The following is a 17,605-nucleotide window of genomic DNA, read 5'->3' as shown; positions in this document are numbered from 1 at the left end:
CCGGGGTCACGGGGGAACCACCTCCACGCCCAAGCGGGAAAGCGAAACGGCCGACACGGTGGCGCTGTGAAAATGAAGGGAAGTCTGAAGGAACGTTCCAGAAACTGGGAGTCACTGTGCGTCCTCAAGTCCCACCAGGCCCCCCACCGGGTCTGAGAGCGAGAGGCCTCGCAGCCCTGTTGTGTGGCGCCTGGCCAGTCCCTCACGGGCCTGCGGGTTCGTACCTGAGCTCCCGCACCTCCTGCCCCGCCTTCAGCCGTGCCCTCTGGGCAAGGATCTCATCACAGAGCGCATCGTAGGGTTTATCGAGGTGGTGCTCACCCATCACCCACACCCAGACTTCCTCGTCGGCTCCCAGTTTCCAATGAACCGATTTGCCGTTGTCTGCAGGCAAAACAGAATTTGGATGAACAAGTATCTTTAGCCACGGGTTAGGATGTTTTCCATCATTCAAGTATTTGCAAGTCAGATGAGGCAAAGCCCGTCCAACCTACTCAGAATGAGCAGCAATCCCAGGGCGGCGGCAGTGGCTGCAGGATGTTTGTTTGAAAATATGATGCATGTGGTGCCCCTTTTCTAAGTGAAGGCGCGAGATGGGAAGAAAGCAGCGTTGTCTGAATTATCTTTAGGGTAACAAAGCAGCATCAGGCACCAGAACATCTACAGCCTAAGAACCTCCCTGCAACCCGGCTGCTCCAGGGCTTGGGGTGTCCACTACATTTCTAGGTTTCATTGCTGAGCACAAGGCAAACGCTTGAGAGTCAGACCGGCTTTAGTCTAAATCCTAGCCCTGCCACTTAGCTGTGTGACTTGGACAAATTATTTAATCTCCCTAAGCCTCAGTTTTCTTATCTGCAAAATGGGAATGCTAACATCTACTCAGGAGGATGGCTGTGGGGAGGCGGCGACAGCCGCGCAGGCAGGTCCCCAGGTGTCGGACACACAACACGTGACGGGCTCACAGGAGAGGCTGGCGCCACCGTCCCTCTGAGCTGTTGACAGACGGATGTGCCAGCTCAGAGACTCGGGCCAGCCCCTGAGAGATGACACGCCCGAAGTGTGAGACGCGGGGAAGCTACTTGAATAACCGAGCTCACGCCTGCTCCCAGCAGGGGTTGTGTTACATTCTCTCTAGTTCCTGCTCCTCAGATGCGGCCACACAGGTCATGTTCCCTGAAACCTGGGACGGTGGACCATTCCCAGGAGAGGGGGTGGGCAGTCCTCAACCTGAAGGCCCCAGAGGGGACTCACCAGGGCTATCATGGTCCACGGCTGGTCAAGATGCCTGGGCCTGAGGACCCACACTAGCCAGTGGTGTTGAGTGTGTGACATGGGCAGCTGCTGGCATGCAGGCCGGGCTGTGGCCATGTCACAGGAAGTAGAGGGCGGTTTCCAGTGAAAGCAACTCTGTCCAACGCGCTGTGGACTCAGGACACATTAACAAAGCAGCTGCTCAAGGCCAGGCTTGCTCTTTCTTTGGGCGCCTTCCACCTTCCTCAGGGCCACAGAGATGTTCTGGGGACAGTGCTCTAAAGAGGATATTCGAGCGGGGGCAGGGTCACAGTCTTCCCACAACAGGAGCCAAACACTCTGTGCTCACAGGTGGGGCAGGTGTGAGGGAGGGTCAGTCCGAGGTGAGCCCTGGGGGTTGGGGGCCGGGGGAGGCCCAGCCAGCTCTGGCTCTTTTGAGGAAATGCCCACGGGTTCATTAACCGTGGAAAGCTGGCAGACCTCACAGAACCCCTTTATTACCTCTCTAGGGCAGCTAAGAATATTTTCACTAGGCCCACCTCTCAACCTTCACCTAAGGAACCATCTAACCGCCAGTTTTGGCAGCAGGATGAAGGTGCCCACAGAGGAGAGAGGCCAAGAGCCAGGGGACGCAGGAGGGGACCAGGGGTCCCCACAGCCCTGCTCAGGAGAGCGACCCACGCTGCCCCCCGAGCCGTGTCCCCCCGAGAGCACAGTGGGCATGGGCGGGGGACGGGCGGGGGCATGACTCTCGGCGGGGAGGGCCCTGCTCTGGGGGGACCGAAATCCCAGAGACCCTGTGAACACAGGAGGGCCTCAGAAAGGAAAGGGACGGGCAGCAAAGGAGGGGACCGAGTGCTGACGCCTCTAAAGGAGGGGAGGTGACGGTAGAGAGGCAGAGGCTTTGGGGCAGGAGGAAAGGGGATTAGATAGGACGTGTCAGATGTAGCGGTCCTGACAGGGGTCTCTGCTCCGAAGACACTGGGGTCCTCCAGGGGGCCCACACAGCTCCCTGAACCCAGGGAGGGGGAACCATTCCAGTAAGGTGAGGGTCGGCCTGGTGCCCTCTGCTTCGTACCAAGACAGGGGGGCTAGCAGGGCCTCTGTGTAGCTCCTCCCACAAAACCCTACTGCGTTCCTAACGCTGGCAGGATGCAGAGCTGGGTGCTGCGGAGATGTGGGGTAAAACCTCCTCCTGCAGGTCACCCAGAGCCTGGGAGAGAAAGAGTAGGGTGGTAGGTCACTGACTTAATGGACTTAATGGATTTCACTGCGTATCTGCTATGTGCCAGGCCCTGAGGCAGACACGCGTGAACACTTACAAACAAGACAGACCAGTCCCTCCTTCTAGCTGGGGGAGGCAGGTGCTGACCAACTAGTTACCTAGAAAACTCGCAGTAACTAGGGAGGGGTGTTGAAGTGCTGCGGGACGTGTGGAGGGCCAGGGACATACACTGTAACCACGAGAGATTTAATCCATCGAGGATTCGGAGGACAGAGGATGCTTCAGAAGCACAGGGAAGAAATAAGAAGTCCTTTGTGTTCAGTGTCGGGGGATGGATATGGAATCTGGACAGAGAACAGGGGTGGGTTTGGTGCTGGACACAAGAAACAGCATGACCAAGATCAGAGAAGGGAATCAACACGGGGCCATGGGGAACAAGGGTCTCCGCCAGAGCCGTCAGGCTTTAGAAGCCACCTGGCCGTGGGCTGAGGATCATGCAGGGGGAGCAGCTGGCCACTTGGCACAGGTCCCAGACACCAGGCTGAAGGGTTTAAATGTAGGCCCTGTGTTGCATAAAGCCAGAAAGTGGTACTAAAATCCCAGTGCTTCTACCAACTCTTTACGTGACCATGTATACATCACAATATTTCTCCGAGCCAGAGTTCCCTCTTTGATAAAACAGAGGTAATGAGTCTGAACTCACAGGCCTGTCACATGACGAGTGCTCAAAAAGCATTAGCTCCATGTTCTCGGTCTGAGTGACCAAGCAAGAGTCCACACCTGTAAGACATGACACCATAAAACTCCTAGAAGAGAACATAGGCAAAACCTCCTCTGACATAAATTGTACCAATGTTTTCTTAGGTCAGCCGCCCAAGGCAAAAGAAATAAAAGCAAAAAATAAACAAATGGGACCTAACCAAATGTATAAGCTTTTGCACAGTAAAGGAAACCATCAACAAAATGAAAAAACAACCTATGGAATGGGAGAAAATATTTGCAAATGATACAAACAACAAGGGGTTAATATTCAAAATATACAGACAGCTCATAGAACTCAATATCAAAAAAATAAACAACCCAATCAAAAAAGGAGCAGAAAACCTAAACAGATGTTTTTCTAAAAAAGGCATACAGATGGTCAAGAGGCACATGAAAAGATGCTCAACTTCGCTAACTATTAGAGAAATGCAAATCAACCACAATAAGCTACCAACTCACACCAGTCAGAATGGCCATCATCAAAAAGTCCACAAATAATAAATGCTAAAGAGGGTGTGGAGAAAAAGGGAACCCTCTTACACTGTTGGTGGGAATGTAAATTGGTGCATCTACTATGGAGAACAGTATGGAGGTTCCTTAAAAAACTTAAAATAGAGCTACCATATGATCCAGCAATCCCACACCTGGGCATATATCTGGAGAAAACTCTAATTCAAAAAGCTACATGCACCCCAATGTTCATAGCAGCATGATTTAAAATAGCCAAGACATGGAAACAACCCAAGTGTCCATCAACAGATGAATGGCTTAAGAAGATGTGATACACACACACACACATACACACACACACACACACACGCTGGAATATTACTCAGCCATAAAAAGGAATGAAATATTGCCATTTGCAGCAACATGGATGGACCTAGAGAGTATTATACTAAATGAAGTAAGTCACACAAAGAAAGACAAGTACTATATAATATCGCTTATATGTGGAATCTAAAATGAATCCATAAAATGAATCCATATCAGAAACAGACTCACAGACATAGAAAACAAACTTATGGTTACTAAAGGGGAGAGGGATAAATTAGGAGTATGGGATTAACAGATACAAACTACATAACAGGTACATAAAATAGATAAACAAGGACCTACCATATAGCACTGTATAATTATTGTACTGTATAATTATACGTACTGTATAATTATATTCAATCTTATAATAATCTATAACCAAATCTAATCTGCCAAAAAACCCCAAAACCAAACCCTGTGTTGTACACCTAAAACTAACGCAGTATCGTATATCACCTCGACTTCAATTATAAAAAGAGTCCAGGACAGTCTCTGTGCAGGCGGTGCCAGGACCAGGAAGCCCTGCAGCGCGTCCGCACGCAGGGAGGACCTGGACCAGGCGGTGTGCAGCGGGTGTACAATGATGCTGCAGGAGACAAAGGGTGGAGAGAAGAGGGGTGAGGCCGGCCAGGCCTGCGCGAGGGGAAGACGGCCTCCAACGGGGCGATGGCGTCTGGGTGGCCGAGGCAAGGAAGGACTCAAAGATGAGGCCGAAGGTTTGAGGACGTGGGATGATAAACAGTGACGTCAAGACAATACATGTGGGGGCTTCCTTGGTGGCGCAGTGGTTGAGAGTCCGCCTGCCAATGCAGGGGACGCAGGTTCGTGCCCCGGTCCGGGAAGATCCCACATGCCGCGGAGCGGCTGGGCCCGTGAGCCATGGCCGCTGAGCCTGCGCGTCCGGAGCCTGTGCTCCGCAGCGGGAGAGGCCACAGCAGGGAGAGGTCCGCGTACCGCAAAAAAAAAAAAAAAAAAAAAGAAAAGAAAAAAAATACATGTGTTTGAGGAGTTAGGTAGTGAACGTTTTGGGAAACGAAGAATAAACTATTTTCAATTTTACTAGAAACCCAGACGGCAAGGTTGAGCACATACCTGAAACATGGAATTGAAGTTTAGAGTGAGGTCGGGATGCACAGTGTGAATGTGGGGATTACTTTACAGATGCCATCGTGGACGTCGCTGGCCCGGAGAATGAAACCCAGGAGAGACCCTCGGAAAAGCATGTGCTTTGTCAGGACACAGAAGAAAAGAAAGACAGGGGAAGGATTCAGAGTCCTGATTCAAAAGGAAAAAGAGGGAGAGGGAATTCTGACTCCTAAATAACTGGAAGGAGAGTAGGGAGGATGCCTTGCCTCCAGGACAGGAGAGGTTCCGACCTCAGAGACGGTCACTTCAGACAGACGGGGCAGGCTGCACGGGGACACAAAGGACTGGGCACAAGTTACCAGGGGAGGAGCAAAGAGGGTCCGGCGGGGCTCAGCCGGCGTCACTGAGCTCCTGCCACAACCCGCTGCGCCCGCGGGCAGGACAGAGCAGCCCAGGCGCTCAGGGGAACGTGCACGCTTCCACTGGGTTGTGGGAGGGGAAGGAGTACGGACGCCAGGAACCAGGCTGGGGATGGGAACACAGGGACAGGAGAGAGCACGGAAAGAGGGTGCTTCTGAGGAGAGAGAAAAGCTCGGCTGCTTAGAGTTGAAACCTGGCTGCATGGAACCACGTTCAGGCCCCAGCGTGCCTCCTTAAGGTAAAGGTACAAGCATACGGGGTGTTAACAGGGCAGGCACTGCAACTTGTCCTGACTTAATGCTCTCCAGGTGTCCTGGGCCTCCTGTTGACTTCAACTCAGAGGACAGTGAGAGAGGGACCTGTTACAGCGCCTCCATTGAATTATGAGCTTGTTTCCCAGTCTTCGACTCATGTTTCTATGCTGCAGTGCTCTCAAGTTAGCTGTTAGGGACTCAAGAGGCAGTGCTGTAGAATGTCACACAAAAACAGTGACGGGTCACGCATGTCCTTGGCAAGGCCATGGCCAGGCCCATTCCGATCTGACGGGGGAGGGTGACGCCGCTCATGCAGCGTGTGTCGGGCCCACAGGGGGCAGGAGGCAGCGCCCAGAGGTGTCAGCGGGGTCGTCTCCTCCACTGAGGTCAACGCGACCCCTGGGGCTATGACTGTGCCTCAGAGTCAGCACCTGGTCTCCACTCCGACTGATCCACTTGGAGGGACGAGCACAGTAGCAGATGTGCATGAGAGGGAGAGGGATGGAGAGAGGGAGAATTGCATGCTCTATCCCCACTGAGAGAAGACCACGGACTTGGAGAACAGAAGCCAGAAGAGCAACAGAAACAGGGCCCCTAACGCATCATGCATGAACTACACCAGGGCTGACGGAAGCAGGGCTCCTACCAACCCCAGGCTGCCGTGTCCATATGCCCCTGAGCTCACAACATCCCAGGACTCTCCCACCACTCTGGCCGCTCCTCTAGGTCACCCGCCTCCAACCCAGAAACCAAAGGGTGAATGAATGCCTGGCCGGTGGGGCCTCCGGGATTCGGGTGCTATGGCCATGTCCCTTCTGACTGATGCCCGTGCCAGGTCTGCCTTGCAATATTTAGAGCACCACCGAGGCTGTTACGAACCCTACTTGACCACAAGGAAATTGAGGCTTAGGGAGGGTAACTTGCCGAAGATCATAGAGGTGGTGAAACCGGAACCAGAATTCAAAACTCGGCTGTGAGATGGTAAAACCTGTGTTTAGAGCCACCTCTGACGCATTGTCCAAAAGGAAATACTTTTGAGAGAAAAAAAGGAAACCCAGCAACAGGAATGGCAGGAAATGAAGGACGCAGGGCTCTGCTGAGCAAGCGGGGTGTGGGGTCACTGTCACGTGCCCTCGCGGCCCCACAGAGCTGGACAGCTGCAGCCTCATGTGCACTTAGTGAAGAACAAGGCCCAGTCCTACAGGCACTTCCTGAAGTTCACCTGGGTAATAACCCTGCAGTGACTAACACAGGCCCATCTTTTAAAACTTCAAAAATATGTATGCTTACTGTAGAGACAAAAGGACAGGAAGGAAGTTGGAGAATGTGTGTGGCACCACGGTCCAGGGAAGCAGGTGGTGGCACAGACAAGTGAGAAGGTGAGCCAGGAGGGAGGCCCGCTGAGTCCATAGCTCGTGGAGGTGAAAGGGGAGGGCAGCCAGTGAGCATCTGCATCCGCTGCTCAACGCACAAGGCACCAAGTCCGTTACACTATCCGGCCCAGAGTCAGGGGCACAGACAGGGCCGGGACCAGTGGCTCAGAACAGACCTGGAGTAGATCTGGACCTGAGTTCAAACCCTGACTCCACCGGTGACCCACAGAAGTTACCTTCTCCAAGTTTGTTTCCTTATTTGTAAGAATAAGGGGGGCAACGTTCACCTCCCTGGATTCTTGCAAGGATTACATGAAACAACATAAATACAAGGCTTCTGGCCGCACACACGAACAGACAAGCAGGTTGGTGGGGAAAACCTCCCTGGGATGGAGCAGGTGGGGTGCAGTGAGGTCAGGAGTAACCAGGGGACCCCCGGGTTTCTGGCTTTGGTGACTCAGGGCCACAGATCATGGTGGAGATTGAGAGGCAGGACCAGGCCTGGGGGTGGGGAGAACCGTGGTGATGCTGATGAACTCGGTTTTGCATCAAGTGTGCAGGGCCTAAGGGTCTTCCGAGCGGAGATGCTCATTGGGTAACTGACATGGAAACCAAAGCTCAGGTGAAAGGTCTGGCTTCGAAATATGGGTGTGAGAGTCTGGCATAAAAGCAGAAGAGATGCCCCAGGGAGAGAATAGAGACCCTAACCTTAACCTGGTCTCTGAGTCTGTGAATGAGCCTCAGGGAGTCTGTGAACATTGGGAAACTCTACACGAAGCGTCCTCCGTGTGCATTTTCCTGGTCCAAGCTTTTCATAAGTTTTCCGTGGAGTCTATGGGCCCCCCAATCCCACCTCAAGGTTACCAACCACCGGGGTAGAGTGAGACTCCCTTGGGGAACACGGGTATTCAGGGTCAGGCAGAGACGAAAAAGAAGCAGTCATGGAGACAGCAAGTGACCGTGACACCAACAAGAGACTCTGAGAGGCAACGCACAGGGTCAGACGCAGCTGAGGAACTGACTGAGGTAAGAAGTGACTCTAGCAGCAGAGGTCACATGCTGGGTCAGAAATGAAGGGAGAGGAGGAAGCAGACACGGCAGGTGGCACAAAGCAAGGCTTTATCATCATTTCATGAAAAAGGGAAGGTTTTGCATAAAGGAACTTGCCTGAGAATCCACAAATGAAATTTCACAAGCCCGAGTCTGTTTCAGGGGCACACGTGAAGCCTCTCGGGCACCACACAGGGCGCCCAGAGCCCAGCCTCCTGCGTGAGGCTTCTGCCAGCTGGAGAGAGGTCCATTGCAAGGCAGCCTCCTTTGTGTGTGTTACCAGAGAGAATCTTACAGAATAAATGCTCCACGGCAGGATGCCGATGCAAGCACGTGTTCAGACACGAGCAGGGCACCTGAAGACAACAGGAACTGTTACAAAGCTCTAGGTAAGCTGAACGGGTGGTATGTTTGTCAACAGCATTGGCTCCAGGAGAGTCAGACTCAGGGTCACGTACTAGCTGCTGCCCTGGGCAAGTTATGAAGGTCCCTCAGCCTCACTTTCCTCACCTGTAAAAGGTGAACGGTAACTCAGCTCCAGGCTTGGCTGTGATTATTTAATGAGATGATATAGTTAATCTCAGAGTTCAGGGTCTGACATGCCGTCAGCTCAGTCAGTGCTGGCTGGTGCCATGTTTACCGTCTAGAGCAGTGCTGTCCAATGGGGGCTCTGCCTGTAATTATACATTTTCTAGTAGCCCAATTAAAAAATCAAAAGAGGAGTTTGCCCAAGATGATGGAGTAGAAAGACCCTGAGCTCACCCCCTCTCACGAGCACCCCAACATCACAACTATCTGCAGAACAACCATCGAAGAAAAGGACCAGAACCTTCAAGAAAAGATATTCTACAACTAAAGACATAAAGAAGGAGCCACAACGAGACATGTACTCCAGGTGGGTGACCCACAGGCTGGAGAATAATTGTACTGCAGAGGTTCTCCCACAGGAGCGAGCGTGCTGAGCCCCCGTCAGCCTCCCCAGCCCAGAGTTCCTACACGAGGAAGATGACCCCCAGAGCATTTGACTTTTAAAGGCCAGCAGGGCTTAATTTCGGGAGCCCCACAGGAGTGGGGGAAAGAGAGACTTCACTCTTAAAGGGCACACACAAAATCTCACATGCACCAGGACCCAGGGCAAAAAGCAGTAATTTGATAAGAGCCTGGGGCAGACCTACGTGTTGGTTTTGGAGAGTCTCCCAGAGAGGTGGGGGTGGCTACGGATCACCCTGGGCCCATAAATACTGGTGGCAGACATATTTGGGAACATTCTATTGTGAGAACATTGCTGTTGGCGGCTGCCATCTTGGCTCATGAGCACCAAGATCTGGTCCCACCCAACAGCCTGTAGGCAGCTAGGATGCCTCAGGCCAAACTACCAACTGGATGGGGACATAGCCCCACCCATAGGCAGGCTGCCTAAAGACTTCCTGAGCCCACAGCTGACTCTTAGACACACCTCTAGGCTTGGCCCTGCCCACCGGCGGGCCAAGACCTAACTCCACACACCAGTGGGCAGGCACTGACCCTTCACTCCAGGAAGCAGGCACTAGTCTCTAGACCAGACTCACTGGACAGGAGGCAGACACCAGAAGTAACAAAACTATGATCCCAGAGCCTGCAGATCCAGCCCACCCACAGCTCGCTAGACCCTACTGTGGGACCAGCTGGGACCTGGCCCTGCCCACTAGCAGGCCAGCACAAGCTTCAGGACACCCCGGACCCCAGACCCAACTGTGCCAGCAACTGGCTCCCCCACCACCAATGATTTGAAATGAGTTCTGGGATCCCTGGGCCCTGCAGCCGGACTCCAGGAGCTGGCTCTGCCTGCCAGCAATCCAGGACTAGTGCCAGGACCTACGTTCACCTGTCAGTGGGTGCACAACATCCCTGGAGTCTTTGGTACCCTGACTCCACTCACCAGTGAGCCAGCACTAGCCCCAGGGCCCCCTAGGATTCCTCAACCAGTCACCTCATGACCAGATCCATCTACACAGCAGCCAGCAGCATCCACACAAGGCAGGGCCTGAGAACCAACCAGGCTGGGGACCAACCAAGCCTCCCAGATGGCCCGCATACTCAGCCCCTCTGACAGAAGGGCCGACACAGTCCTCTTAGGGGCACCCCTAGAGCCTATACCTTGAGTGACAAGGTGGGAGTGCACTGCTGGGACACATAGGACATCTCCTACAGAAGGCCACTTTCCAAGGCCGAGAAACATAACTAACCTACCACGTACATAAAAATACAAATAACAACTTAGACAAAATGAGGCAGCGGAGGAACGTGTTCCAGATGAAGGAACAAGATAAAACCTCAGAAGAAGAACCAAGTGAGGTGGAGGTCGGCAATCCACCCAAGAAAGAGTTCAGGGTAGTGCTCGTAAAGACGATCAAAGGTCTCTGGAGGAGACTGGATGCACAGAGCAAGAAGTTCGAATCTTATAACAGAAGACTTAGAAAATATAAAGAACAACCAAACAGAGAAGAACACAATAACTGAAATGAAAAATACACTAGAAGGAACCAATCGTAGACTGAATGATACAGAAGGACGGATCAGTGAGCTGGAGGACAGAGTAGCAGAAATCACTGCCGCTGAACCGGAAAAAAGAAAAAAGAATGAAAAGAAACGAGGACAGTTTAAGAGACCTCTAAGACAACATCAAATGCACAAATATTCTCATTATAGGGGCCCAGAAGGAGAAGAGAGAGGGAAAGAGCCTGAGAAAATATTTGAAGACATAATAACTGAAAACTTCCCTAGCCTGGGAAAGGAAATAGTCACCCAAGCCCAGGAAGCACAGAGAGTCCCATACAGGATGAACCCAAAGAGGAACATACCAAGACACACTAATTAAAATGACAAAAATTAAAGATAGAGAATATTAAAAGCAGCAAGGGAAAAGCAACAAATAACATATAAGGGAAGTCCCAAAAGGCTATCAGCTGATTTTTCTGCAGGTTAGAAGGGAGTGGCACGATATATTTAAAGTGATGAAAGGGAAAAACCTACAACCAAGAATACTCTTCCCAGCAAAGGTCTCATTCAGATTCGATGGAGAGATCAAAAGCTTTATAGACAAGCAAGAGCTAAAAGAATTCAGCACCACGAAAGCAGTTTTACAACAAATGTTAAAGGAACTCCTCTAGGTGAAAAAGGCCACAACTAGAAACAAGAAAATTATAAAATGAAAAAGGCAGACATACAGTAAAGGTAGGAGATCATCCACACACAAAGCTAGCAAGGAGGTTAAAAGACAAAAGTAGTAAAATCATCTATATCCACAATAAGCAGGTAAGGGGTACACAGAACAATTAGATGTAAAATATGATATCAAAAATAGTAATTGTGAGGGATGAAAGTACACAAGCAGGGTTTTTTAAATGCATTTGAAATTAAGGGATCAGCAACTTAAAACAATCACGTATATATATACAGGCTGCTATACAAAAGCCTCCTGGTAACAGCAAACCGAAAACCTATAATAGATATACACACAAAAAAGAAAAAAGAATCCAAACATAACACAAAGACAGTCATCAAATCATGAGAAGAGAACAAAAGAAGAAAGGGTGGGGGGGAAGACCTAAAAAAAAGAATCCAAAACATTAACAAAATGGCAGTAAGAACACACATATTGATAATCACCTTAACTGTAAGTGATGGACTAAATGCTCCAACCAAAAGATGTAGGCTGGCTGAATGGATGGAGAAACAAGACCCGTATATATGCTGCCTACAAGAGACTCACTTCAGGGCTAGAGACACATACAGACTGAAAGTGAGGGGATGGAAAGAGGTATTCCATGCCAATGGGAAACAAAACAAAACAAAACAAAAGCCAGAGTAGCAATATTTATATCAGATAAAATAGACTTTAAAATAAAGACTGTTGGGCTTCCCTGGTGGCGCAGTGGTTGAGAGTCCGCCTGCCGATGCAGGGGACACGGGTTCGTGCCCCGGTCCGGGAAGATCCCACATGCTGCGGAGCGGCTGGGCCCGTGAGCCGTGGCCGCTGAGCCTGCGCATCTGGAGCCTGTGCTCCGCAACGGGAGAGGCCACAACAGTGAGAGGCCTGCATACCACACAAAAAAAAATTAAAAATAAATAAATAAATAAAATAAAATAAAATAAAGACTGTTATAAGAGACAAAGAAGGACACTACATAATGAGCAAGGGATCAATCCAGGAAGAAAATATAACAATTGTAACATTGTTACAGTTGTCCATGCACCCAACGTATGAGCATCTCAAAATATAAGGCAAATATTAACAGACAAAGGAGAAACTGACAGTAATGCAATAACAGTACAGGACTTTAACACCCCACTTACAGCAATGGACAGATCAGCCAGACAGAAGATCAATAAGGAAACACAGGCCTCAAATGACACATTAGACCAAATAGGCTTAATGAACACATAGAGGGCTTTCCATCCAAAAGCAGCAGAATACACATTCTTTGCAAGTGCTCATGGAACGGTTTGCAGGATAGATCTTGTGCTAAGCCACAAAACAAGTCTCAGTAAATTTAAGAAAACCGAAAACATATCAAGCATCTTTTCTGACCACAATGCTATGAGACTGGTTCTATCAGTTTTTTACAACAGAAGTTCATTACTCCCTTAAATTTAACACTTGGAACAATACGTTTTGCACCACAGTGGTTCCTCTTTGACTACAGAAAAGGAAAAGGTCTGAGAGTCTTTCTCCACCTCCCCTATAAAGACAGGTCTCCTCTGTGTCTCATCTTGCTCGGTCTTTGGTGATCAAGCCACAGAGAGTCATGGCCGTGTTGTCATGGCTGGGGCGCCCCAGGCTGAAGGAGGCCGCAGCTGCTGCTTGTCGAGCCCTCAGCATGTGTTCCTCCTCGACGGTCTGGCTGACTTAAGTGCTACTTTTCCTTAGTGGTTCATAGCGGGGCTGTGGCTTTGAGCTTGTCCTTTTCTTGGCTCATAAATATATCTATGTCCACCCCATTCCTTTACCATTCTAGCTCACCACTTAGCAGTTCTTTCACTGTCATCCGGTCATTTTTTTCTCTACATTGCCTACTGTGGTGAGTTTTCAAAAAGCATCACTAGACTTTTAGTGATACGAGCATATTGTGTATCGCAGGAACCTGTCCACCTTACAGTAATCCTCAGGCTAAAGTAGGAGAGGCTAAAAAACTATCAGAAGTATGGATTTAACTCAGTAATAGATCAGAAAATCATTTCGAAATGTAGCGTGAAAATATGATTGTTAGAGAGGGACGGAATGCTGGACCTCGTCTGCCCGCTGGGGTGGGCAGAAGCTGCAGGGTCCAGTCTGGTAGCCGCTGGCCACAGGTCACTACTGAGCACAGAAAATGAGGCTGCTCTGGGCTTAGGTGTGCTAGACAGGTAAATGACCAGAGACTTGGCGGGAGGAAAATTAATGCAAAATACCACATTAATACTTTTATATTCATTATATATTGATATGATCATATTTTGGGTATCTTGGGTAAAATAAAATATATTAAAATTCATTTCACCTTTTTCTTTTGATTCTTTTCTGATTTTAATTTACTTTTTAAAATTTTTATACAATTTGAAAGGTTACACTCCATCTACAGTTATTACAGAATATTGGCTCTATTCCCCGTGTTGCACACTACACCCTTGTAGCCTGTCTTACCCCCAGTAGTTTGTACCTCCCACGTCCCCTCCCCTACGTTGCCTCTCCCCCGCCACCGGTAACCACTAGTTTGTTCTCTACGTCTGTGAATCTGCTTCTTCTGTTATATTCACTAGTTGGTTGTATTTTTTAGATTAGTTAAGTGATCATTAAAAAAGTATGTTGATATACACCTATTCCACCGTGTAAATCAACATACATTTTTTATGATCACTTAACTTATAAAGTAACATAGGTTTTTGAAGAAGGAGATTCAAACCCTGCAAAGGAAGAACTTAAGCGAAGAAACGGAAGTTATTGTCTGAAGTCAGCACGAGGAGAACAATTCAGCAAACATGAGAAGCCCAAAGTGTTTCAAAGAGCCCAGGCCGACGATTCCAGGGGCAAGACCCCTTCTGCTGTCACCAGGCTTCAGAGTCACCCACCACCATAATCCGTGTGTTATGTTCACAACCAGCATGGTGCCCAGCGGCCTGGTTATACCTGGTAAACTCTGACTGAAGGATGCAAGGAGATGAAGGAGCCAGTTCAGAAAGATCAAAGCTCATGCTTCAGTTTGGACACGTTACCTCTAGAAGGAGGTATTTGGAGAGTGTAGGGTACTGTGAAACCCAGCAGATCTGGGCACTAACTGGTGGTGTGACCTTGCATTTATTACTGAACTTCTCTGATTCTAAGTTTCTCCATCTGTAAAATAGGACAATTGATACCTATTTTGCAGAAATATTGTGAAGATGACATATAATGTATGTAAAAGTGCTTTGCATGGTGTCTGACAAAACAGGTGTTTAATAAATAGCTGCCATTGATGATAGTAATAATAAATGAGATACTCATATTTATTTCCGTATCACTATAAAGGCTTAAGTCTAAAAGATGCCGCGTGCTGCAACTAAAGATCCCGCGTGTCACAACGAAGATTCCACACGCAGCAACGAAGATCCTGCATGCAGCAACTAAGACCCGGCGCAGCCAAATAAATAAATATTTAAAAGAAAAATAAAGGCTTAATTGGAAAAAGGTTTCAATGAAAGGCAGTACAAGGTAAAGGTCACTAAACTGATTTCCTTTTTGAGTCTGTGTATACAAGTTAGATTCATGTTCTCAATCTTTGAAACCCTGAATGGTTTTATCAAATTTAATTTTTCCTGGCTTAATGAAAAATGAAGAGAGATTGATCTTGAATACCTCTCTGTAAGTGACCTTGAAAACTGTGTTGTTTTTCCAAATGATAAGCATCTCAAATATAGGATTTCATAAACACTGATAAGTGAACAAGTGCAACTTTAAAAGTAAATACAGGGCTTCCCTGGTGGCGCAGTGGTTGAGAGTCCGCCTGCCGATGCAGGGGACACGGGTTTGTGCCCCAGTCCGGGAAGATCCCACATCCCGCGGAGCGGCTGGGCCCGTGAGCCATGGCCGCTGGGCCTGCGTGTCCGGAGCCTGTGCTCCGCAACGGGAGAGGCCACAGCAGTGAGAGGCCCGCGTACCGCAAAAAAAAAAAAACAAAAAAAAAAGTAAATACAAAGTAAAGAGGCAAAACCTACAAGCATTTTGCCTTTAAGAGAAAATGTAATGCTCTCCTACAGAGGTGATCCCACCCAGAGCACAAATGTGGCTCCATCTCCTGTAAAGACATCAGGTTTGCTTTCTGAACTATGCCCAGTTTAACAATTTCAAAATGATAGCAAGAGGTGGCACGGAATAAATCACTAAGACCAATTAACTTTCTATTGACTACTACTCAATAAAGGCTCCCCATCACACTGTGACAATTTAAAGCCGAAAACTGTGCTTTTTTTAAAACAAAATAGGTATTCATCCATAACAGAATGTGTGTGTGTGGGGGGGGTGTTAATGTGTGCTTTTCCACATCTGTGTGTGTATATGCTTTAAGCCTGATGTACAAGGAATTCCTCCTCACCCATGGTCCCAAAAGGCCTTCTCAAGTTACCAGGGATTCCTTGAGTCAGGAAGACGTAGTACGTCTGAAAAATAATCTCACACTAAGAAATTAGTATTATGACTTTTTTCCTGTTAGTAGTATTTGCATTTTAAGAGTGAATTTCCCTAAAAAAGAAAACTCAAAGAAATATCTCTTAGAATCTAGGAAATGCAAACAGCATTGCTACAAAGATTTTGACACAAAGACTTTGTATGCTGGTAGCAGAATATTAGTTGTCTGTGACAATAAGGGGATAGAACTCTTCCTCAATTCCCCTCAAGTCCAGCTCCACGGGTGACTTTTTACTGCAGCTTAAGATCAGTCTGGTTTCGAGTAAGAGATCTGCTTTTGGCCTCACAACTCCAGGGTAATTGCCATGTGTGTGCATGTGTGTGTGTGTGTGTGTGTGTGTGTGTACATGCACGAGCATGGAGACTTCAAGTCAATAAACTGCACCATTAAAATCTCAGTAACACTGAGGGTCCAACTGCCAAATTGGACCTCGCACCTGGCTTGCTTCTGACTGGTGTGAAACGTGGGAACGAGTGGGGAGGCATCCCATGTGCAGGCTCCCAGGCAAGGCGGGCTCCGCTTACCTTTCTTTGGTCTGGGTTTCACTGGCAAGGACTCCTGTTTTTCCATTGCTGCTTCTCTTTCTTTCCATCGGCGGACCTGCTCCTCCCTCATCTTGAAGAACAGGATCTGTTTCTGTTCTTCGCTGAGCTCTGCCAGCAGATCAGGATCTATGTACATCTCTGACAGTATCTGTTTCAGCATCTTTGCAAGGCTGGAGTCTTTTACACCTGTGGCAAAAGTTCTTGAAAATGGCTTCCAGGGCTGCCTTCACCTGGGCTGGCCCTGGGAGGCACCCGCAGACCTTCCCCAAGACTTGAGGGGCTGGGACAGTAATTCAACAAACTGGCTCTGGGTTCCCGGCACCAAGCATCCTGTCCAAAACGCCACTCGTGAACCTGCAAAGAGCAACAGCCAAAATGCAGGGCGTGTTAAAAAGTGTTAAAATGTGCAGACATGGGGCCAGGACAGGCTTAGGAATAAAGCTTGGAGGAAATACAGTATCGCTTTTCATTTCACAAGAAAGCTGAAGCAAGCTTTGTTAAGAGTTTGTGTAACCTGTATCCTGTAATTTCCAAAGATACTTTATCAAAAAACAAAACAAAACAAAACAAACCCTAACTTTTTACAGGTCAATCTCAGGGAAACAAAAAAATTAACAGAGGTTTGGCCTTCTCCCAACTAAGCAAACACACTATTACCTCAGAGCCCAACAAACCACTACGTCCATGGCTAAGAACAGAGTTAAAGAGACAAAGGCACAGGGAAAAATTAAAAGAAGTTATTTCAAAAGGAAATACCGTTTTTGAGATTTCTCAGAATTACCCACCCAAACCCAAACCAAACCTAAACCATGCTCAAGGAAGGAAAAAGAAGAAATAAAAATTAGACCACAGTGCCATTTTCCCATTTCTCCTTAAAAGTAGCACTAAATAAACACAATTATGTACTTTCATCTTCATGTGCAGGTGCAGGAGAGAACATTCATGTACATTTTGGAAGGTCACCAGGTTTTAGGTGTACCTCTTCCAGATAACCTAATTTAATAGGGTCTAAATTTACAGACCAGATAAACTGGGGGAGTGGAGGGGACCAGGCTCATCACAAAGGGTCCTGGCTCTGTAAGAGAGTTTCTCAGAGGAAGGAACCTTGGACCTAAGCACACAGGTTGTTTCATGGGGGTGC

General features: G+C 48.5%; 1 protein-coding gene across 5 annotated transcripts in view; it reads right to left on the bottom strand.

Moving 5' to 3' along the window:
- Positions 1-17,605, bottom strand: part of SH2D4A (SH2 domain containing 4A) — a 64,460-nt gene that overhangs the window by 42,833 nt on the left and 4,022 nt on the right. For all 5 annotated transcript variants that reach the window (XM_082608440.1, XM_082608442.1, XM_082608443.1 and 2 more), the window contains exons 2-3: positions 16,444-16,818; positions 225-384 (exon numbers count right to left, since the gene is read on the bottom strand). In XM_082608440.1, coding sequence (XP_082464566.1) covers positions 225-384; positions 16,444-16,624 — 341 coding nt within the window. In that variant the 5' untranslated portion in view covers positions 16,625-16,818. The remainder of the gene's footprint in view (positions 1-224; positions 385-16,443; positions 16,819-17,605) is intronic.

The sequence above is a fragment of the Mesoplodon mirus genome (assembly GCF_964341445.2).
Source record: "Mesoplodon mirus genome assembly, chromosome: 20".
Classification (NCBI taxonomy): Eukaryota; Metazoa; Chordata; class Mammalia; order Artiodactyla; family Ziphiidae; genus Mesoplodon; species Mesoplodon mirus.
The sequence above is the reverse complement of the archived record's forward strand: the minus strand, read 5'-3'. Positions and strand labels throughout refer to the sequence as shown.